The sequence below is a fragment of the Gobius niger genome (genome assembly GCF_951799975.1).
Source record: "Gobius niger genome assembly, chromosome: 21".
NCBI classification, from domain to species: domain Eukaryota; kingdom Metazoa; phylum Chordata; class Actinopteri; order Gobiiformes; family Gobiidae; genus Gobius; species Gobius niger.
In genome coordinates, this window is record NC_136872.1 from 3,606,478 (window position 1) to 3,630,041 (window position 23,564).

At 46.0% G+C, this 23,564-nt stretch overlaps 1 protein-coding gene across 1 annotated transcript in view; it reads left to right on the top strand.

Moving 5' to 3' along the window:
- Positions 1 to 23,564, top strand: part of tmem102 (transmembrane protein 102) — a 50,756-nt gene that overhangs the window by 21,346 nt on the left and 5,846 nt on the right. The window contains exon 3 of the mRNA XM_079579618.1: positions 15,998 to 16,330. Within this exon, the coding sequence (XP_079435744.1) occupies positions 15,998 to 16,330 (333 nt within the window). The remainder of the gene's footprint in view (positions 1 to 15,997; positions 16,331 to 23,564) is intronic.

Sequence of the window (23,564 nt, forward strand, 5' to 3'; positions counted from 1 at the left end):
GAAGGTTGTGTTGAAGAGGGCGCTCAGCACAGATGCTTCCCAGACTCGTTTTGAAAGAACGTCATATAAGCTGTTTTTGTTGCTGCACTTTGGAGCGGGGGAGTTGACGAGTCGGGAAGGAATGAAGCTCGCATTTCGTAGAAGAGCGCGAAGACTGTCAATTTGTGCTCGCGGCCATTTCGGCATACATTATCATGACCTCGGCTGTAAACGGCATTGTTTTGCATGTTAGAGAACTAGCTTAGCCTGAGAACTTTCTTTGTCTCATCCCAAAAATGTTCGATCATAAATGTGCGGGAATGGAGACTCACTTTTCAGTAACAAATGGTGAATGTTTTCAGAAGGCTCCAGATAATACAATGTACATAAAATGCAGGAATGTCCAGCTGAGGTTCAGAATCTCCTGGGTCCTGGGAGCCTATTGGTATTGGAAACGGAAGCACCTTTCATGAATGGAATACTTGCGAATCACATGAGTGAATTGATTTCAGTAGCGTCTGTGGAATTAAATCCCTCCATCGTAGCGTTCACTGGATTCTGCTCAGACTTAAGTCAGAGCATAAAAAGGACAAAACTTACCCGTTTCGATGCTTTCTGATGTCTCTAGTGAAATAGCGACACATCTCGAAAGCTTATAAATAGCTTATTAAAAAACGAAACAAGATCCAAAATCCATTTGAAGAAATCTTTGCAATTAAGGGAACAGGCCACCGTTTTTCTATACTGTGATATGTTCTTACCTGAGCTTAGACGAGTTGATATGTACCTGTCTGGTCTTTGTGTGTGCCCATGGAAGACCTTGGTCGCTTCTAGCTTCCCCCCATTTGGAGCTATAGGAATATGTTGGGAGAGGCCAAAGGCTGACAATATCGTTGACCAGACAGGTACACATCAACTCGTCTAAGCTCAGGTAAGAACATATCTCAGTATGGAAAAACGGTGGCCTGTTCCTTTAAGTATTCGGCCTGAATATTCATAGAAATGACCAAAAATACTGTTATTGTAAGGCCAGGAGTAGCTCGAAATCCGCGCAGTCATCTTCACTTTACTGCACAGTAATTTTCACTTTACTGTGCGGATGCCAAATTACTCCTGGAATTATTACGCCTTACAATATAGTTCCCCCTTTTATCCGCTTAGAAAATCCACATTGTTTAATTTTGTGTAATAATACTTTGTAATGGAACACTTCACGTAACCATATTTAAATAGGGAAAACGTGGAAGAGCTTGGTAGCTTCGATCTTGACCTGTTTTAGCGCTATAGTGGAGAGAGGGAGAGGCTAAATGCTAACGCTGTCTGCGCTGTGTTTACGTGGCTGAAGGCACGGGTGAAGACCAGACAGGTCCTAAAGAACTTGTCAAAGCTAAGGTAAGAACATATCTCAGTATGGAAAAACAGTGGCCTATTCCCTTAAGTATTCGGCGTGAATATGCATAGAAATGACCATAATACTGTTATGAGTCTGAATGACTAATAGAGCCAGTTTTAAATACAGTACGTTTATGTTAAATACAGGGATTTATTTAATTACTTAGGCTTTGAGTAGTTGCTACAGAAACTGTAAAAATCCCTAATCAGACCAGATGTTGTTCACATGTCCAAAGCTCGGGAGAAACGGTCACCGTCAGTGCAATAACAAAGCACTTCTACATTTCGTTCTGTCCCAGTGAAAGTTTGCATGTAAAAAGAGTATACTGGCCCAAATCCTAAACGCCCGCAGAGCCGCTCCCCAAACTGGCTCTATTTTGGAAGAGTTCCCGAATATCTGTGTTGTGTTTACTGCCGTCCTTACGAAACCCCGTGTTTAATTATTGACGCCAAACCCAGATGCTGTTTACTTGTCAGAAGCTAATTTTGAACATGGCGCAGCGGCAGCAGAGGCTTGTGTGATTGCTTTCTGATTGCGGCACACTCCATTCTGGAATGTGCAAGGTACCGCGCCGAGTTCTCTGGGGGCGCGGGAGATTTCAGATTTTTTTTTTATTTTTTACAAAGAACGCGCCTGATTTTCAATTTATTTTCCTTTGCCGTCGGATTTCTCCCGCAGCTCGTGCAGAACTAAAGCGTAGTCATTTTGGTTTCATGTTCCACCTTTCTTCCAATCTCGTGGTCACTTCTATTATTACACTGGTAAGACGGCTCGATGTCTCTTTCTGATGGGAGAAACAAGCTCTGTGTATGGACAGAAGACTTTATCACCATTTAGTCTCTCTGCTGGGAGAAGTAAGAATTAAACACATTACAAGCGATATACGAACCTCAGTGTTTTACACAGCAGCATGCAAACAAATCATGAACGCAACCATGTTATAACGTTGTTCTCTTGTCAAAAACCTGGAATTGCATTTCTCTACATTTGTAGTTTTTAGTAATCCTCGGGCAAAGCTGTACATTTAGCTGTTTCTTCCTCTACAGCAGGGGTGCCCAAACTTTTTGTCTCCGAGGGCCAAAATGAAAAAGTGCCTGTGGGTCGCGGACCAAACACGGCGATGTCAAGCGTGAAACATATAACTGCAAATAATAACAGTTACTTTATTTTCTTTTTTGGTAGACCTTTGCATTTAATTCAATCTATGCAATTAACCTCTTAACTCCCGTCTGAACCGAGAGGATCTTTTTCCATCATTTTTTTGCTGGGTATTCAACTCATTTTTGTAACTTTTATGTCATTACTTTGTCATTTTTGTCGCATTTTTGCCACTTTTTCATCAATTTTTCGTCACTTTTTTGTCACATTTCCATCATTGTTTTCGTCTCAGTTTTGTTGCTATTTTCACAGCTTTTCCCCAGAAGCTTTTGGACTGGGGTAAAGCCAAACTGGAGAAAATGTGCTTGGTTCAGGTGGGAGTTAAGGGGTTAAACATGCTACAAAAGCCTAGTTTTAGTAGAACAATTATCAATCAATTATTGTAGCAATATAGAGCAAAATCATTCATTTCTTTAAGTCAAAGAAAATGCCATATTTTATCATTTTGAAAGTGTCAGTTCAGCATGAATTCTTTTATAAGTCATAGATGTCAACGATTTTTGCAAAAAAAAAGGTGGAAAAATGGGAAAGTTCATGCTACGACGCTGTGATTGATAAACACCAAGACACCAGAACAGTGTTTCCCAAACTTTGCGAAAGGAGTGAAACAGCGCCCCCAATTTGACGCTGGTGGACAAACAGTGAACTGCATCCATATTTACCATTGAGAATGAACGGGAGAGAGAGTTATTAACCAGATGCGGCGCAAAAGTAGGTCACCCTCTGGCGGGCCAAGCTAATTGTTCCGGCGGGCCAAATTTGGCCCGCGGGCCCCACTTTGGGCACCCCTGCTCTACAGTGTCAGTATCCCAACAGGCAAAAACATCCACACTATTAGATGTTTATTTGATTGGCATGCAGCTCTTGTTGTGAAGGTGAGGGAGGGGCTTAGAGACTGAGAGGTTGTTGAACATCCATCCATCCATCCATCCATCCATCCACTTTCTTCCACTTTTCCGTTGCCAGGTCAGAAGGACCCCCTCACAATTCAAACCGGGCTTGTTGGTCTCTCATAAGGGGCTTCTGAACCGCTCTTTGTCTGACCCGTCACCTAGGACCTGTTTGCCTTGGGAAACCCTACCAGGGGCACGAAGCCCCCGACAACAGAGCTCCAGGATCATTTGGGTGCTCAAACCCCTCCACCACGTTTAGTTTCCGGTTCCAGGAGGTGAAGCTTGTTGAACCCACATACCGTAAAATTAAGAATCGAAAATAAACAATAGACTGGATGTGGCTTCCCCCAAAGCTGAAGCTTGTTCATGCTCGCGATTTAAGGCCGAAAATAAAAAGAATAAAAGGATCAAACGAGGACAATGTTGCGCATGTTAAGACGAACACTTGGAGGTACGAAAGCCTGTGGTCAATAATGACTTAAAGAGAGGCAAGCACACTTAAAGGGAGTCCATAGGAGCCAGCCTCCATCTCCTTGGAGAGTCCATTCTTAATTTGACAGTTTTAAACTTACTTGGAAGGTGATGATCGAGATATGTTGAATGGATGAAATGGCCTTTCAGATATACCCTTGTTTAGAGGATCCCTTCATTGTTCAACGATGAAGCGAAAATGGGAGCTCTTCCAAGGCTGGACGCAGTAACCTTGCATCGACTCGTCCATTTGTCACAAAAGGATTTTTTATTTATTTTCACCATGAACAGAGAGTGTAAAGAGTTTGAAAGGCTGAGTCTTAAAGGAACAGGCAACTGTTTTTACATAAGAGATATGTTCTTACCTGACGAGTTGCAACGACGATGCTGTTTGCATTTGGCCTCTCCCAGCATATTCCTATAGCTCCAAACAGGGATGAAGTTGGAAGCTACCATGCTCTTCCAGCTATGTATCAACTCGTCTAAGCTCAGGTAAGAACATATCTCAGTATGGAAGAACTGTGTTCCTTTCAGTCATGCAAAAAGTTCAAAGATGTTGTTTGCATTTGTCCTCTCCCAGCATATTCCTATAGCTCCAAACGCGGTGAAGTCAGAAGCGACCACGCATCAACTCGTCTAAGCTCTGGTAAGAACATATCTCAGTATGGAAAAATGGTGGCTTGTTCCCTTAAACCAGTGGTTCCCAACATTTGTCTTTCGTACCCCTTTGGCCTTTCAGTGGTCAACCATGTACCCCCTACCTCAAGGGTGTTACGGTTTATTACTTAAAAGTGGTATTTGTAAGAAAAAGGACAATGTTGCAGTCAAAATAAACCTACAATTCTCCCAAAGCAACACATTTTACTGAAAAATATAGCTTTTACTATAAAAAACTGTGTTACATTTTCACCTTTTTTCAATCTGAAATAGTTCCAAGTACCCCCACCTAGGTCCTCGAGTACCCCCAGGGGTCCCCGTACCCCTGGTTGGGAAACACTGCTTTAAACCACCATGTCTGTTTATAGAAGAGCTGGTCTGACCTTCCTCAAACCATCTCTTATTTACGATTCAAATCTGACCTCTGTTAAGAGTTGGCAACACTGATTGGGTGCCCACCACCGTTCTCCCTCGCGCCAACGGTTTTGTTTCTCCATTGATCTGCAGTTTTCTCAGCGCTGCGAGGGTGAAGGCTTCAGTTTCCACTTACCAAATCTGACCACACACAAAGGACAACAAGCCCATCAGTACGTTCCGGAGTTTAGTGTAGTCTATAAACAGTCCAAAACTTTCCCCCCCCCAAAAATGAAAATGTCATTCAGAGCTAGCGCTTATAGGATTAGCAGTAATCCCTGGCTGTGAAACGGGCCTAGACGGACTCCCCTCCAGCCCCATTCTCGCTCACTGGCCAACCGCCCGACACGGACTCGTGGTTTCAAACATCTACTGAGGGAAAGTGGATTGTTGCTTTTTGGAATAGCCTCAAAAAAAAGATGAATTGAAACTTACCTACGACGGAATATCTAGACACCTTGGGTATTCAGCATAAACCCTCCCCTGACCAACCCTCAGTTCAGCCTCTTATCTTTGTTCTATTTTCTTCTGTGTTGGCACAAGCGCAATCTTGATTTTGTAATCGCAAATCTAATGATACAAATCAGAAAGATCACAAGTACTTTTTCCAATCCCACGTCGCCCTAATTTCCAAACTTTCTCACGGAGTTTGGAGACGCTCGAGCCCAGCCTAATTGATGCTCTCGCCTCCCCTGATAACGTTTCCTTTCTTGTCGTTTTACGCATCACCCCATTCCTTTCTTCTTGCCCATTTCTTCCAATTTATCAGCGGAAGATAAAGCCCAACAAATCACAGCAGCAGCGTCTTTTTGAAACCGCGTGCCCTTTGGCTCGGGTTCCTGACTCGTTTCATCCACCCACACACTCGTTCCACCCTATTTTTACACCGCGTTTTTCTGATCTCCATCTTCTGATCAGCACTTAGGCGGAATTTTCTTCACCTCGCGCCGGCGCCGAGATGAAATAGTCTCAGAAAGTGGAACTAATAAAATCTAAAAAAAGAAAAAAAAAGTCTCCTTTCAGCCTGTAAATTGTTTTCAGCAGCTTGACACTCCTCTCCTCGTTTCACCCCAGACATTTTGTGTTCGGGAGGAAAAGCGTTTCGCTATTAAGCGTTCACCGCGAGGAGCCGATAATAATGTAATGTTTTGTGAGAAAAGGCAGCGTTTTTGTATTGCAGTTTGAGTTTTTATAGCGTTTCAGACTTGTTATAAACTTTGCGATACCCGAAGGGCTCAGTAAAGGAAACAAAGGCTGTTATTGAGTTTATTCTGGAGGTTTGTGGCTCAGTGAGGGGAGTGTTTACCAATTCCTCACTTCCGAAAAAAAACGTTTGAGGTCAATGTTGAGGGGAGCTGCGCATGCGCGAACACGGAAAATGTTTTGATACTTTAACGATACTCGGTTTACGATATCGATACCTGAACTTTTTTTCAATACCTACGAGGGCTGAACGATTAATCGCATTTGCGATTTTATCGCGATATTACACAACGCGATTTCGAAATCGCACAGACACGCGATTATGGCCGCGGCCCATAAAAGTGAATGTAGTGGCGAGAGACGCCACCGACGTCCGCTCCGCGCTCCACCGCGTGCTTTTGTTTACTTCTCCGTCTACTTAAGATGCGCGGTAGATCGTGTATGTACTGTGAAAATATCAGCGCATATAAAGCAGCCACCGCTCAGGACTATTGATGTTTCCTCCGTTAGCATTGCGTTAGCTGCAGCGCTACACGGTCTCATGCACTGATCACAGAAACTTTCCTCCGGATTCACACGTCTCTGCTCCACACAGATGAAGCTGAGCCTGAGCTGCTTGTTCAGAGTCCTTTGCGGCTCACTTTTCAAGGCTTATGTTTGGGAATGTTTTGGATAAATATAAGAACTTATCTCACAACCACTGACTAAAACACAAGAGCAAATAGCAAGAAATTATTTAGGCTTTTTACAAAACAAAACAAAATTAAATATAAGCTTATTGGAAATGATGTAGGCTAAATGACTATGTGGACTATTTGGAATTATCTTCATGTGATTATAAAGGACTTAAGAGTGAGTAATACTTTATTAAATCAGTAGTAAATATTTAATTGTATTGCAACAAAAAGTTATTAGAGGAAAATCGCAATAAAATCGAAATTGCAATATTGATTGAAAAAAATCGCAATATTGATTTTTGGCAAAATCGTTCAGCCCTAATACCTACTTAAGTATTTGTCATCGAGAACCATGAAACAGAACAATAAAACTAATCTGGACCAACAGTCAAAAACTGGTCACTATAAATATATTTTCTGGTACCTGCTTTCATTACTTATGCTTATTTTTTTTTTATACTGGTTGTAACTTACCGTAAATTGTCTAATGCTGGCCTGTATTCCATTAGTGGCCGGGTCAGTGGCTGTTGTCCCGACAAAATAAAAGGCGTCAATGCTCCAGCCGCTGGGAGAGTGTTTGCAAAGTTATAAAAATAAATGAACCTAATATTTTAGGTGCAAATGGACACAAATCTCGTTTTTCTTCATTTTCCTGGTCGTCCGTTTTGCTCAAATAGAAATAAAGGCCTGTCTCTAATTGTGGCCTGGTTCCAATAAAGGCCTGGTCCTAGATGACCTTGAGTAAATAAAGGCCCTGGCCTATATTAGAGAATGTACGGTAACTTTTTTTTTCAATGTCACTGGTGTTTTTTCATGGTGGTCAGCCCTAGTCAAATTTCAAATGTCAGAACTGTAGAAATATTTGACTGTGCTCTAGCTCCCCTGTTCCATCTCCCACAAAGCGGAGATGGAAAAGGCTAAGATCGGCCTCCTGGTCACTAATTTAAATCACTATTTATCATATTGGCTCATGCTATACGGCCATGTCGGCCATGGCTCTGTAGAACTGCCATAACCTTGGTTCCATAATAAATAGATAGGCTAATCGCAATGCACCCACTAATGCTAACTCTGCTAGTGCTAACGTCCACAGCAACTTATACAGTCACAAAAACATAATTGTTGCAAGGGATTAGTCTCGGAACTCTAGGAGACCCGGCCCAACAGCTTTTTTTTTTTTTTTTTTTATCAAACCGAGTGAGAGCCCTGTTGTCCGGGCTCCCAGGATCATTCTCCCATGGCAAACAGGTCCTATGTGACGGGTCAGACAAAGAGCGGTTCAGAAGACCCTGAGAGACCAACAGGCCCATTTAAACCATGAGGCTGTCCTTCCGTGGACCCACCACCTGCAGGAGGCGCCATAAGGGGCAGGTGCAATGTGATTTGGGCAGCTCCAACTGCTGCCCCCACGACCCGGCAACGGACAAGTGGAAGAAAATGGAGGCATGGACAAATGTATCATCCCAGCCCCAGTAAAAACAGACATACAGTACAGGGACCCCTGGGGATGCTTGAGCACTTGGCAGGGGGTGCTTGGAGTCACAGATTAAAAAAGCAGTGAAACGGAATCGAATTTCAATAATACTTTCCAAAAAAGTTAGTTTTAATGATGTTTTTCAGTAAAATGATTGACTTAAAGAGTATTTTATCTATATTTTTTAACATAAAACTCTACTAAATACTGAATCATCTATGTTTAGTTGCTCACTTTGTTAAAAATTTAGGGGGTACTTGTAGTATAAATGAATACCTCACGGGGTACGTGGGGATCCACTGGTTTGAAGTCCAGTGTTGAAGCAGTTTGGTAGCATATCAATCACAATATGGAAGATGCAGAAGTTAGTAAATATCGCAACGTTGTCTTGTATTGTGCAGGCCTAATTTATCGGCCCTTTAAATCTGAAAACGAGAAACATCAAAGGTTTTTCCAAATGATTGAAAAATACGAGTGAAACCACAATAAGTTTGCTACATTACTTGAGACGTAAAAGTTGCGGAGGGATTAAGATATTTTCCGATCTGTGGGTTATATGCATGAGCAGGAGAGACGTGTTTGAGGAATGCTCGGAGCCGCTCTCCAGGCAGCACCTTGCAGACCTGTGAGCTCCCACAGATGTGCTGTCACTTGGTTTTCTTCTCTCTGTCAGTCACTCTCCCCTGCAGAGTCAGACCTGGTGCTCTGGTGTTCAAAGGCCCTCAGCAGAGGTCCCTCATCTCTGCACCGGTTCAGACGGCTCTGGGTGGCTCCTTCTTTTTTTTCTTTTACCATTCCAGCTGCCTTTCAAGCTGCAATATTCAGTTTTATTCTGGGATTCTAAAATACTTTTGGACACCTTTTAAGAGTTGGTATTTCACTTTTAAAAATAATGTGTGGGTTACAGGTTTGTGAATATGCAAAAGGCCTTGAATACAAAGGGGAATAATACTGTTTAAATGAAACCCACGTGGTAAGACAGTGACAGAGTCGAAAGGTTTGGATTCTCCCATCAACTGTAAATGTGCGCCAAAGAGTTACCCTCCGGCTTGGAGATTTCTGAGTTCATGTGCACAGTGTCATTGCCGGCACTTACCGTTAAACTGATCACACCGTTCAAGAAACGGCATGTCCAGAGTTCCAGCCGAAAGTGTTACATTCATGGGTAATGGAGGTTTGTGAGTCGAATGTCGGACTCGGTCATAACCTTCAGTAAAATCTGTCTTTTAAAGCCGTCTGAAAGTCTTGCAGATGGGAATAGGGGAGGGTGGGGTGGGTTGGGTCATATAAGACATTTCTTAGCTTTACTGCTGAGTAGGGCTGGGTACCGTTCGTTTTTTTCGATACCACTACTTTAACGATACCTGCTTTTCGGTACCGGTGCCTTAACGGTACTTTTTTCGATACCTTTGTTATTTTAATTGAGTTAAAATAATGTGTATAAAAAAAGTATCGTTCAGGAAAACAAACAGCACAGCGGCACAAACACGGCACATCAGAAAACAGGAGCAGCAGCGTCACCTGTAACTTCATTTTTTGAGCAGAATTCCCACTAAAGCAGTGATAAAAAGAGAGAAAGCTGCTCATGAGTTCAGGCTTTTTTAGACTCACTGCGGATCATTTATTGACGTTTGGAGAGAAAAAGTACAGAAAATTAGAAAAAAAAGTTTTTCGATACCGCCCCCTACCGGAGCTTTTCGGTCGGTACCAAGTAGGTACCGTTTAACGGTACCCAGCCCTACTGCCGAGGCTTTCAACATTTAGCCGATTCCCACCTGTGGAATTTTCTGTGGAATTTGCATGTGCTGCCTGTAGTAGGTTTACTCCAGGCTCTCCGGTTTCCGCACCACTAAAACATGTACAATAGGCTACGATGAATGAGAGTGTGAGTGGACAACGGATGCAATTTAGACCAAGGCTACAATCCGGCATGGCGTGTTTACATGCATGTATCCATGTATGTTCATTCACATGCACTGTCTCGACCAAACAAATAATGCCAAGTTTATTCCATCCGTCCTTCCATCCTTTTTTCCTTTTCCATCCATCCCTTTTCCCCATCCATCCATTTTTCCTTTTTTCCCCATGCATCCATTTTTTGCTTTTCCATTCATCCATCCTTTTTCTCCATCGATCCATTCTTTTTTCTCCATCCATCCATCCATCCTTTTTTCTCCATCTCCATCTCCACCTCCACCTCTCTGTTGCCGGGTCGTGGGGGTTTGAGCTGCCCAAATGACATTGCACCAGCCCCTTCATGGCTCCTCCTGCAGGTGGTGGGTCCACAGAAGAGCCGCTCTTTGTCTGACCCGTCACCTAGGACCTGTTTGCCATGGGAGACCCTACCAGGGGCACGAAGCCCCCGACAACAGAGCCCCCAGGATCATTGGGGTGCTCAAACCCCTCCACCACGTTTAGGCGGTCAAGTCAATGAGTAAGACACCTACACCTAAGTCTTTGGCTGCCATCTAGCATCCATAAAAAGGAAGTGATAAACGCTGACCCGACCCACCCCACTCCACCCTTATTGCATCGAGAGAGACTTGGGTCAACTGTTGGTCAGCTGTTTGTCAGGGAATCCAAAATGCCAGTGGATTATTTAGCCCTTGCAAGAAGGTGTCAACTCCACGGTGAATGTCTTTTTTTCTGCTGCTTATCGGTTCATTCATCAAGCTGTTTGATTTGACAAGAGCAGTGTTTTGCAGTGACAAAAAGGACAATTCATTCTGCCAGTTTGAAATGCGCAATAATGGAACACAAGATCACCAAATCGAATTAACAACAAAACGCGTTGAACAGGCTGCCGGCTCAGAAATGACAACCTCAATTCAACCCTCCGTTCTTCCACTCTTGCAAAAGGACAAGAAAGAAACCCGCACACGAAGAGCGAGCTGTCAAGACACTTATCTAATTATGTGAAATCCTAATTGAAGCCTGTCTGCCGCGCGCTCATCACCCCCAGTGCTAAAAGCGGCACCACCCCCCCCCCCCCCGCGCAGTTGGAAGTGAGCAAAAACATGTCTCCGAATCCCTTCACGGATGCTCGGCCGTGTGGTTCACTCCCCGGCTCGGCCCGTGGGGGGATACAGTATCAGCGAAATGAGGTTTTCGCCAGCTCTGGGAGAAAACAAAGACTGTTCCTGTTACGGCCAGCTGGTGTCGCTGCTGAGCAAACTGCGGGCCGAAAGGTAAAGAGCACAAACTTGAGAGAGGTTTCCCTCGGCCGCCAGGGGGATGTTGAGGAGATAAGCAGGGTAATAATAAAACTTTCTGTTGGGCAAATCAACAATGACTCTGAAAATGATGTCACTCAATGGAAAAGACAAGTTTTTCACACTTACCAAGGATTGTTTTTGTTTGCAAGCTTTCTTTTTCGTTTGCCAAGGGTTTGCTAACAAAGTCAATGGAGAATATATTTGACGATATAATTGACAACGGACAAATTACTTCAAAATCCCAGCCTTGCGCCTTTTGGGAAGATTAAAGCAAAGATATTTCATTCTTCTTTTTAGCGCCATATTAATTTCCTCATAAATATGAACTACTCAAGCAGTTTCCATCCATTTCATTCAGTGTTTATGCTGCTCTAATGGAGCTGAGTGTAACATAAATTATATCATGTCCACAACGATATAAAAAATGACGATATCCAAAAATGACATCATGATTACGATATGTGATACGATATGGCCCACCTCTACTAGGGACTTGCTCAAGTTTCTCTCTTTTGGCCAATTATTTAAAACTGTCTGATCTATAATCCTGTGTATGAAGCTCAGTGTTGAACTGTGACAGCAGGGGGCGCTGTGTGAGGGGTATAGGGCTGATTTATTAAGGACATTCATGACATCGGTTCTTTAGTGGGAGCTTGTTTGAAAGACAAAAAAAGTCCTTTCTCTCTTCATTTCAGCGCTCACGGCCGTGTCCATTGTATGGATGGTGCCGTGCCATTGGTCCGACAACCCATTAGTCCGACGTCTCTTTAGTCAGAAAAAAACAGACCATAAACAAATGTGTGCGGGGTTTACCACTCATGTGCTCCAAGTCCAAAATGTAGGCAAACATTTTTTTTTTCTCAATAAGTGACAACTTCAGAAAACCATAAACAACATTTTCAGTCAATACCTTTAAATGGGCCCCTCCTGGAACCGCCACCTTAACGTGGTGGAGGAGTTTGAGCACCAGGTCCTAGTTGACGGGTCAGACAAAGAGCGGTTCAGAAGCCCCTTATGAGAGACCAACAGGCCCGGGTAGAACCATGAGGCCGTCCTTCTGTGGACCCAACACCTGCAGGAGAAGCCATTAGGGGCTGGTGCAATGTGATTCGGGCAGCTCGGTTACGGCTGCCCCCACGACCCGGCAACAGACAAGTGGAAGAAAATGGATCGGTGGATGGACCTATATATGGGCCCACTATTATTGCAAGTCGATTACTTCCAGTTCTTAGATTACAAATGACCTGTGGGAGACATTCTCACACAAAAGATACTTTTCTAGTTTAAGAACGGTCTTAAATTCCTCATACACATCACAGGAGGACATAGTTCCACATTCCCCTCTCCATTTCTGTATGAACTGGTCCTTCAGGGTTCGTTTCAGCCAGTTAACATTGGTGGTTTCCTGAGATCTCCAAATATAGGAGAGACCGCAGTCGTCGAAGATCTGTGTCTATGTCTCTTATGATTCTGAAATTATAAAACAGCAGCATTACATATATGAAACAGGTGAACAAACTTGTGACCATTTTTGATGTTTGTCAGTTCCCCAGAGAAATCTCTATCAGCTCTGGAGATATTTGCCTTTTTATCGATTTTTGTAAAATACCCAAATATCGGGCCGATACGTCGGTCAGGCCCTACTTTGTAGTCCATAAGCATCGGAAGTTTCACCTTCGTCAGCACTAACGATGTTTGTTTGGCAGCACACTGAGTGGTTCAGTGGTTAGAGCGTGTGGACCTTTTATTGCATTAGTTTGGAACATTCTCAACATAACCAAGAAATGAACTGAGGCTGCCTCCCGTTCCTCCTTGATCGTACTGTAGCCCACGAGGCGAATACCAATAAGTACCCTCCTGTACTTCACTTGGAACCCAATCTCTGGGCATCTCCCTTCTGTGCCCGCGCTGTTAATTTCCCACCGCTTCCATCAATATTCCACCATCCGCGCTCATAAATAAATGCATTAGCTCTCCAAACACACCTGTCGCATGCCGCACACGTCCCCGGTCTCTCCGTATTGACCCGCTGCTCGCCGTCCCCGCGAGGCAGCCTGGCATACGCGCGGGTCGGCCGTGGATTTGAATATGAATTGCCTTTTAATGTGCGTACGCGAGCTGGTACCTTTTCAAAAAGCGCTTTCTATTTACAGACGCTGCATTCGGCGGCGGGGGAAAAAAAAGTGTCTCACACCATTGCAGCGCGTAATTGAAAAGAACAACATATGACCCGCAATTTGGAACGTCATCTTTTAATGGAATGAAATGTTTGGCGGTTTGTTCAGAATCGGGAAGCGTCAAGGTTATTTGAGTTGGATTCACTCTCAAAGGTAAAATCTTCCAATTAACCCAACCGGGAGTCCTCCGGTTTTCAGGCTGTATAAAGTGGGCAAATGCATAATTGTGGCTTATAAAGAGAGTTCGAGATCAGCAAATGGATACAGCAGATCAGTTTGGTGAAGCTATAACGCACATAACACATGTGATCCTGTTCATTTAGTTAATGATGATGCTGTGGCTTTCCCGGCCTGATTACAGTTCTTCATGTGTCCAATCATTTCATATTCTTCATTGGGTATTTAACTAAAATATCGCCTAAACTGAGGAAATGTTATTGCTCATGAAATATTTATAACTTACTGTTTATGCACTTATTAAAAAAGAAAAATTAATTAGGCTGGCTAACAACCACCTTTTTAGTCCTTTAGAATAATTTTAAAGCTGCTGTGTGCTTTGGATTTTTTTTCCGTCTGTGAACTCTGCTCTGCCTCCCCCCTCCCCTCACCTGGCTGCCCCCCCTCACACACTTAGCCCTCTCAGCCCTCCTGCACATGCTGGTCTGATCATGGATTCATTTCAGATACGGAAATCTCATTAGTCTTGTGTGAGACATACATTATCAGCAGGGGTGTGTCTGAGATGAGGGGCGTGTCTGGGGTGAGGGGCGTGTCTGAGGTGAGGGGCGTGTCGGGGGTGAGGGACACGTGAGGGGCGAGTCTGGGGTGAGTCTGGGGTGAGTCTGGGGTGATGGCCATGTCTGGGGTGATGGGCATATCTGGGGTGAGGGGAGCGTCTGGAATGATGGGCATGTCTGGGGTGAGGGGGTGTCTAGGGTAAGGGGGGCGTCTGGGGTGATGGCCGTGTCTGGGGTGAGGGGGTGTCTAGGGTAAGGGGGGCATCTGGAGTGATGGGCATGTCTGGGGTGAGGGGTGCGTCTGGGATGATGGGCATGTCTGGGGTGAGGGGTGCGTCTGGGATGTTGGGCATGTCTGGGGTGAGGGGGTGTCTAGGGTAAGGGGGGCGTCTGGGATGATGGGCATGTCTGGGGTGAGGGGTGTGTCTGGGATGATGGGCATGTCTGGGGTGAGGGGTGCGTCTGGGATGTTGGGCATGTCTTGGGTGAGGGGGTGTCTGGGGTAAGGGGGGCATCTGGAGTGATGGGCATGTCTGGGGTGAGGGGTGCGTCTGGGATGATGGGCATGTCTGGGGTGAGGGGTGCGTCTGGGATGATGGGCATGTCTGGGGTGAGGGGTGCGTCTGGGATGTTGTGCATGTCTGGGGTGAGGGGGTGTCTAGGGTGAGAAGTGCTTCTGGGATGATGGGCATGTCTGGGGTAAGGGGGGTGTCTGGAGTGATGGGCATGTCTGGGGTGAGGGGTGCGTCTGGGATGATGGGCATGTCTGGGGTGAGGGGGGTGTCTGGGGTGAGGAGTGCGTCTGGGATGATGGGCATGTCTGGGGTGAGGAGTGCGTCTGGGATGATGGGCATGTCTGGGGTAAGGGGGGCGTCTGGAGTGATGGGCATGTCTGGGGTAAGGGGGGCGTCTGGGATGATGGGCATGTCTGGGGTGAGGAGTGCGTCTGGGATGATGGGCATGTCTGGGGTGAGGGGGGCGTCTGGAGTGATGGGCATGTCTGGGGTGAGGGGTGCGTCTGGGATGATGGGCATGTCTGGGGTGAGGAGTGCGTCTGGGATGATGGGCATGTCTGGGGTGAGGGGGGCGTCTGGAGTGATGGGCATGTCTGGGGTGATGGGCATATCTGGTGTAAGGGGGGCGTCTGGGGTTCGCTCCTGCGGGACAAAGTTACCTTGCTGTTTCAAAGGCGGAACATGCATGTATCGATGCAATGTGGGGAGGTAACCATTGCGGTCCGGAAAATGGACTAGCTAATTGAAAATAGCTCACAGTCATTGATACCAATACAAGACAGTCCTGGACATATAGGCCTCTGCAATCAACCTAACGGGCACCCCTGCTATAGCCTTATCTGGCCAAGGATATACAGAAGATGTTGTTCTTTTTTTTTGCTCCATTTGAATTTCAATGCATTAACAAAAATACCTTGTGATGCCTCCAGTTTGCAGGAGGACGACTCACTTTTTCACTCACGGCAAACAACAGCCGATACAGTGATTACGATCATTTAGCTTTAATGTTTTTTTTGTTCATTCCTTTGTGGCAGGTCTCGTCCAGAAAATCGACCAGCGCCTCCCGGTGGCCAACGAGTACCTGCTGCTGTCCGGCGGGGCCCGCGACGGCGTGCTGGACCTGAACCCCGCCGACCTGGGCAACTACGCCAAGGGGGCGGACTTCGACCTGGACTTCACCCTGCTGGTGCCCGCCCTGAAGCTGCACGACAGGAACCAGCCGGTGACGCTGGACATGCGCCACTCGCCGCCCTGCCACTCCTGGCTCAGCCTCCGCCTGTGCGACAACGCCGTGCTGTCCCGCTGGAGCGTCTGCTGCGAGGAGGAGCAGGGGCAGGAGCAGGACGAGGAGCAGGAGGAGGAGCCAGGTGAGTGTCGGGGCGTGTGATGTGAGGGGGAGGAGCCAGGTGAATGTCGGGCGTGAGGGGGAGCAGGGGGAGGAGCCTGGTGAGTGTCGGGGCGTGTGATGTGAGGGGGAGGAGCCAGGTGAATGTCGGGGCGTGAGGGGGAGCAGGAGCCAGGTGGGTGTGAGGGGGAGCAGGGGGAGGAGCCAGGTGAGTGTCGGGCATGAGGGGGAGCAGGAGGAGGAGCCAGGTGGGTGTGAGGGGGAGCAGGGGGTGGAGCAGGGTGAGTTTCAGGGCGTGAGGGGGAGCAGGGGGAGGATCCAGGTGAGTGTCAGGGTGTGAGTGGGAGCAGGAGCCAGGTGAGTGTCGGGGTGTGAGGGGGAGCAGGGGGAGGATCCAGGTGAATGTCAGGGTGTGAGGGGGAGCAGGAGCCAGGTGAGTGTCGGGCATGAGGGGGAGCAGGAGGAGGAGCCAGGTGGGTGTGAGGGGGAGCAGGGGGTGGAGCAGGGTGAGTTTCAGGGCGTGAGGGGGAGCAGGGGGAGGATCCAGGTGAGTGTCAGGGTGTGAGGGGGAGCAGGAGCCAGGTGAGTGTCGGGGTGTGAGGGGGAGCAGTGGGAGGATCCAGGTGAATGTCAGGGTGTGAGGGGGAGCAGTGGGAGGAGCCAGGTGAGTGTCGGGGCGTGAGGGGGAGCAGGGGGAGGATCCAGGTGAATGTCAGGGTGTGAGGGGGAGCAGTGGGAGGAGCCAGGTGAGTGTCGGGGCGTGAGGGGGAGCAGTGGGAGGAGCCAGGTGAGTGTCGGGGCGTGAGGGGGAGCAGGGGGAGGATCCAGGTGAATGTCAGGGTGTGAGGGGGAGCAGTGGGAGGAGCCAGGTGAGTGTCGGGGCGTGAGGGGGAGCAGTGGGAGGAGCCAGGTGAGTGTCAGGGCGTGATGGGGAGCAGGGGGAGGAGCCAGGTGAGTGTCAGGGCGTGATGGGGAGCAGGGGGAGGAGCCAGGTGAGTGTCAGGGTGTGAGGGGGAGCAGGGGGAGGAGCCAGGTGAGTGTCAGGGCGTGAGGGGGAGCATGGGGAGGAGCCAGGTGAGTGTCAGGGCGTGAGGGGGAGCAGGGGGAGGAGCCAGGTGAGTGTCAGGGCGTGAGGGGGAGGAGCCAGGTGGGTGTCGGAGTGTGTGCTGGTTTGTTACACTATCCAAACTTGATCTGGGTTTAACATGTGGAGCTCAGACCCACCTCAGGAGGAAGTCCTTTCCAAATTCCAAAAAGTTAAAAAAAAATTAAAAAAAATTCGAATTCATAAAACATCTTTTTTTTTCGAAGAAATAAATCCGTCGAAGAAATAAATCCTGTAATGATGTAGGTTCCCATGTAGGCAAGTAATGCAGCTTATTTTCTAAATTAAAATACAATACAGTGGCTTATTTCCATTTCCTAGGTTTTAACTTTAACTGGGTCTCTGTGGGAGGTGATTGTGAGAGACTGTCCCAGCTTTAGCTCGCTAGTATTGACTGAATATGTCCAGAGGAGACACAGGCAAAACTTTAGCCTGGAGCTCTTTAAGTGTTTTGGCCGGTGCAACACTGTTATTTGTCCCACCGAAACACGGAAAAGGGGTTCCGCCTTGACATCAATGTTAAAACTCCCATGGCTGTTTAAAAACCTATTTTAAAGTTCATTGTGGGTTCACAGACCGAAAAAGCGTCACAAGCATCAACACACAACTGGATAAAGAGAGATTAATGCACGACTTGTCAGCTCGTGATGTTAAAGTCCTTGTGTGTATTTGTTTTTCTTTGAAAATATTTGTGTAACAAACAATTCTTCTAACACTTTGACCACCCATTCATCCAGCGGCCTCTGGTTTTACTCATGTAACTGCAAAGTCTGCTTTTTAAGAAGTGTTTCTTCTTAAAAACAGAGAAGTATTTTGAGTGATCCTGTTTATTGAAGCGTCTCCTCAGCTGCAGACATCTCTTTGTTTTTGGAATGCCCTGTTGTTATTATTATTAACAGGAGCCGGAAGTGCCCTCCATATTTTTAATATCCTTGAATCATCTCTGGAGCAGTCCTGGACTCACGGCTTGTTATATTCAGTTATTCTCTCCATGGATCATTTCTGCTCCTTCAGAGGGCACTAAATGTATTATTTGGATAATTATCAAATGACATTAAGTATGTTCGCTTTGATGAACAAATCCTTGATCCGGAGGTGTGCCCTCACACCTGCCCCCTGCTGGCCTGCTCTCATAATGTCATCAAGGTGCTGTTTGCCGGGTTGATGCTGCCTGCATATGCTCTGGTGAAGATGATCCTGAAAGTGGAACTTAAAAACACACAGGAACACACCGCATTGATACTTATTGAATGTTTAGGTACAACTGGTATTAAATAAAAGAATTAAAAGTACTGTTGGGCCAGGGACAGCATTAAAGGAAGTGACTGGGGTGTTTCAGAAACAACTCTAAGGCCATCCTTTATCATTGTTCGCCATTTTTGTAATTGTGTAGTGTAGTAATCAAAAACATAATTGAATTTGGATTAATTGCACAGTGGGAAACAGGGCGAACATGCACTCCTGACCTCTTGATGATGATGCTTGTGACTATTAAAAATACATGGCACACACACCCTTTCCTGTTGGCTTACCTTTATGCTGCCTTCACGGAGGAGCTATTTGTGCTGAATATTGCAGAGCCGGTGGGGCTGCGCCTGTCTCAGGTGGGCCATTCGCACATGCATTAAACATAGCTATAGATGGAAATGAAATCACTCCAGTGGAGCGCCTTGTTTTATAGATATTACCGAGCGTGTCTCCGATCGCCCGGGCTGACCCTCAGACTGCAGAAGAGGGAGAGCACAGAACGCTCCAGGCTCATTACATTTAGACTTTTTTTTTTTTCTCCCTGCGGGCACTTGATGTGTGATATTTTTTGAAGCAATTTCCCCCTCGGGCACGCTGCGGCGATCGGTCATTCCTTAAAGCTTTTGGAAAGGCGGACGTCGGAAATGAACACCGACACAAAACTTCCAAAAGATTGAACTATAGCATCAATTTGCCACACGCTGTCACTGCGACACTTCAGAGGCGCGGACCCAGTCTTATTTACTGACGGGATCGCTTTAATTTCCTTCCATTTGGAAAAGTGTTTCATCGATTTTTCCGCGGGCGTTAATACAAATGCGATGATAACGACATTTATTTTCTTTCTGCGCCGTGTGGCTGAGGAAGTTCACTTATGATTTGATTTGTGTTTTCTAACTACTTCAAGAAGCAAAGCCTTTTCCTTTTTGTACAATTGTCTCCAAATGCCGTTTAATTGGATGACAATTCTTCGACTTCCTAATGGCCTGATTGACATGCACATTAACCAATCAGAGAAAAGTTGGATATGACGCAACAAGGAAGTTACTGGTTTTACGATGTATGGACCAGAAGAGCAGAGGCAGATGTGAACCAACTGTTGTTTTTTGCCACAAAAACTTAAAGTGATAGTCTGGAAGTCTTAATGTTTTACAGATTTGATCAAATGTGCAAAGCCGGTCCACCTGGTCTTGCATTTTGATGTAAAGTAAGTCATTATACAGATGATATTATTTGTAAAGTCCCCCCTTCCCGGATCTCAGCAGCAGATCCAAGTCTAGTATCCTTCCGCGTTGACCAATGAGACGAGCTTTTCCTGTGAACCAGCCTGTCAGGTCCAATCAGGAGGGAGGGGGAGGAGCTTGATTAATTACACTGTTCCTTTTCTCCTCATTTTGCGAATTAAGAACGGCTTTCTGGTTAAAGAGGGGAGGGATTTGATTGCTCAGATTTCACTCTATCTCTCCTCACATTGCAAACTTACAGACTGTCACTTTAAGGAACAAGGAGTCATTAGCAACTGTTCATATTTTAAACGTAGGAGAATTCTACACAAATGCGCCAATCAATGTACTTTTGGAACGGGACGGAAAACATTCGATAGACGGCACTAAGAAGACAGTCCTCTTAGAGAAGATGAAGAATCAACATCTTAAGTACATTTAAGAGCGTATTTTATCCATCCATCCATCCATCCACCCACTTCATCCATCCATCCACTTCATCCATCCGTCCATCCATCCATCCACCCACTTCATCCATCCATCCACCCACTTCATCCATCCATCCATCCACTTCATCCATCCATCCATCCATCCATCCATCCATCCATCCATCCATGCATCCATCCATCCATCCATCCATCCATCCACTTCATCCATCCATCCATCCATCCACTTCATCCATCCATCCATCCATCCATGCATCCATCCATCCATCCACTTCATCCATCCATCCATGCACTTCATCCATCCATCCATCCATCCATGCATCCATCCATCCATCCACTTCATCCACTTCATCCATCCATCCATCCATCCATCCACTTCATCCATCCATCCATCCATCCATCCATGCATCCATCCATCCATCCACTTCATCCATCCATCCATGCACTTCATCCATCCATCCATCCATCCATCCATCCATCCATCCATCCATCCATCCATCCATCCATCCATCCATCCATGCATCCATGCATCCATCCATCCACTTCATCCATCCATCCATCCACTTCATCCATCCATCCATCCATCCATGCATCCATCCATCCATCCACTTCATCCATCCATCCATGCACTTCATCCACTTCATCCATCCATCCATGCACTTCATCCACTTCATCCATCCATCCACTTCATCCACTTCATCCATCCATCCACTTCATCCACTTCATCCATCCATCCATCCATCCACTTCATCCACTTCATCCATCCATCCACTTCATCCACTTCATCCATCCATCCATCCACTTCATCCATCCATCCACTTCATCCACTTCATCCATCCATCCATCCACTTCATCCATCCATCCATCCATCCACTTCATCCACTTCATCCATCCATCCACTTCATCCATCCATCCATCCATCCACTTCATCCACTTCATCCATCCATCCACTTCATCCACTTCATCCATCCATCCATCCACTTCATCCATCCATCCATCCATCCAGTTCATCCATCCATCCATCCACTTCATCCATCCACTTCATCCATCCATCCATCCACTTCATCCATCCACTTCATCCATCCGTCCGTCCGTCCGTCCGTCCATCCACTTCATCCACTTCGTCCGTCCGCCCGCCCTTTGCCATGGGAGACCCTACCAGGGGCCCCTTCCCAGGATCATTCGGGCCCTCAAACCCCTCCACCACGTTAAGGTGGCGGATCCAGGAGGGGAGAACATATGTTACTTGTGGTTAAATCGGTTCCTGTCATGACATCGTGGTCTGTGATTTAATCCATATAAAACTTTTTCTAGATTTGATTGGCTGTTTGCAAAGTTTGCTTTTGAACAGAAACAAAAAGCCGGATTGGACGGCTGGGCCATGTTAAGCTCCCTCTATGAAGCCAGCTGGTGTTTTTCCAAAGTTGCGCAGCTCGTTGTTGCCTTTTGGAAGCCAGCAGAGGGCACTCCTGAGCATGCACGGTGCAATATGACGGCTTCATTCAGTCTAAGGGGGTTCCTCTGGTGCCCCGGGTTTCCCCCATCGACATAAAAACACTTCCTTAATATAGACCCAGTCCAGAAGATGTTTCAAATGCAGAGGCACATCCCCGACGACAGGAAAGGCTACAGTTGAGGGATGCATGTTGTTGCTGCCTGTACCCGCCGTGGCTGTGGAAGGACGGGGGAGTAGCTGTTCTCCAAATACCTTCAGCGAAAAGAGTCACTGTACCTGAACACAGTTGTACGTGTGACTCGCCAGCGCCGGTAATGCATACGTTAAGTCTTTTACTGGAGGCGCGCAGAAGCACAGCACTTGTACCCACAAATCGATACGTTTCTGCTGCTGGTGGCTCTTTGTTCCATAAATAAATGATGTATTCATTTGCTGCTCCCCTGTGTGTGAGGTGGAACTCTGGTCAATACTCTGAGTTGTAGTTACATCCTCTACTTTACGGCGACACCTCCCTGCTCTTGTTTCATACGATTTATTTGCGGCTGCGTTTGCTTTCGTTTTTTTTTTTTCCTGGAAGGAGGAGAGTGTGGAAGGGGGACATTAAGGATATTGTCTGAGCCACAAGGCTTAACAACACCACCAGGACCCAAAGGAAACATTTGTATAACATTTGTGATTTGGAACAGTTTGGAGGTTTACAACAGGTTTTCAGTGAATTATTATTATTTTAAAGCAATCCATCGGAATCCTATGTCTCCTTCATTAACGGTGACTCTTATCAATGACGCTTTGTGCCTTTAAACCTGCAGGCCGGAGCCGCTGCAGATCCACGCTCCACTTTCACTTCATCACAAACTGAAGTCTGGCCTGTTTTAGGATCCGCGCTGCAGGTCGTATCGAGCCCGTCTGAATCTGTCCTCTTTGTAAACGCACTGAGGAAACCAAAACAACACACATGTTGTTGCACATGGACTTCTGCTCCAATATCCTTCAACACTCATTCATAAAAACAGAAGAAGTTAATATCTGTTGATTTAATCATTTAATCATTATTTTACCTTATTATACGGCTCTTCACAACGTAAGTAGAACGCTCCGTTGATTTGAATGGGATTTCCCAACGTTCTACCGGTCATTATTTTCTGATATTTTCCGATAATGACCAGCGTTCTATACATTATCCCTTACATAGCTTTTTAACAATGCTTTGTGGGAGGAATTGTATGTTCAAAGAGGCCAATTATTAGCACTATTTCAATATAAAGCTACCTAAAGCATGCACATACAGTTTGCACACACTGGTGGATTTTTTTTTTATCATTTTGGCCATTTGAATATGAATGAAAACACAAAAAACACTTTTCATTCATGGTCAGTGATGTTGTGAAGCCATTAATTGTGGGGAAAAAAAGTGTGAACTCATTTAAAATCACCATAACAAAATAAAACACCAAAATGTATTGTCCCCTTTAACATTAATGACAGGTTGGAGTCTTTTGTGGTCGTGGAGGAGAAGGTTCTGTTTATAATCTGATGGTGAAGCAGAACATTCCTCTTAGCAAAAAGCCTCCAGTTCCTGTAAGTTCCTGGGCTGTTTTGCATGAACTACACACTGAGCTCTCCCCACAGTGGTTCAATGATACTGAGGTCAGACTGAGCTGGCTTCACAAGAAAAAAACAACAGTCTGAATAAGCGTTCGGTTTGCTAACATAACACATTGATGGTTAGCGCCATGACGCATAGGAACTAAATAGGTGTCTGGTCTGTTAACGTCACA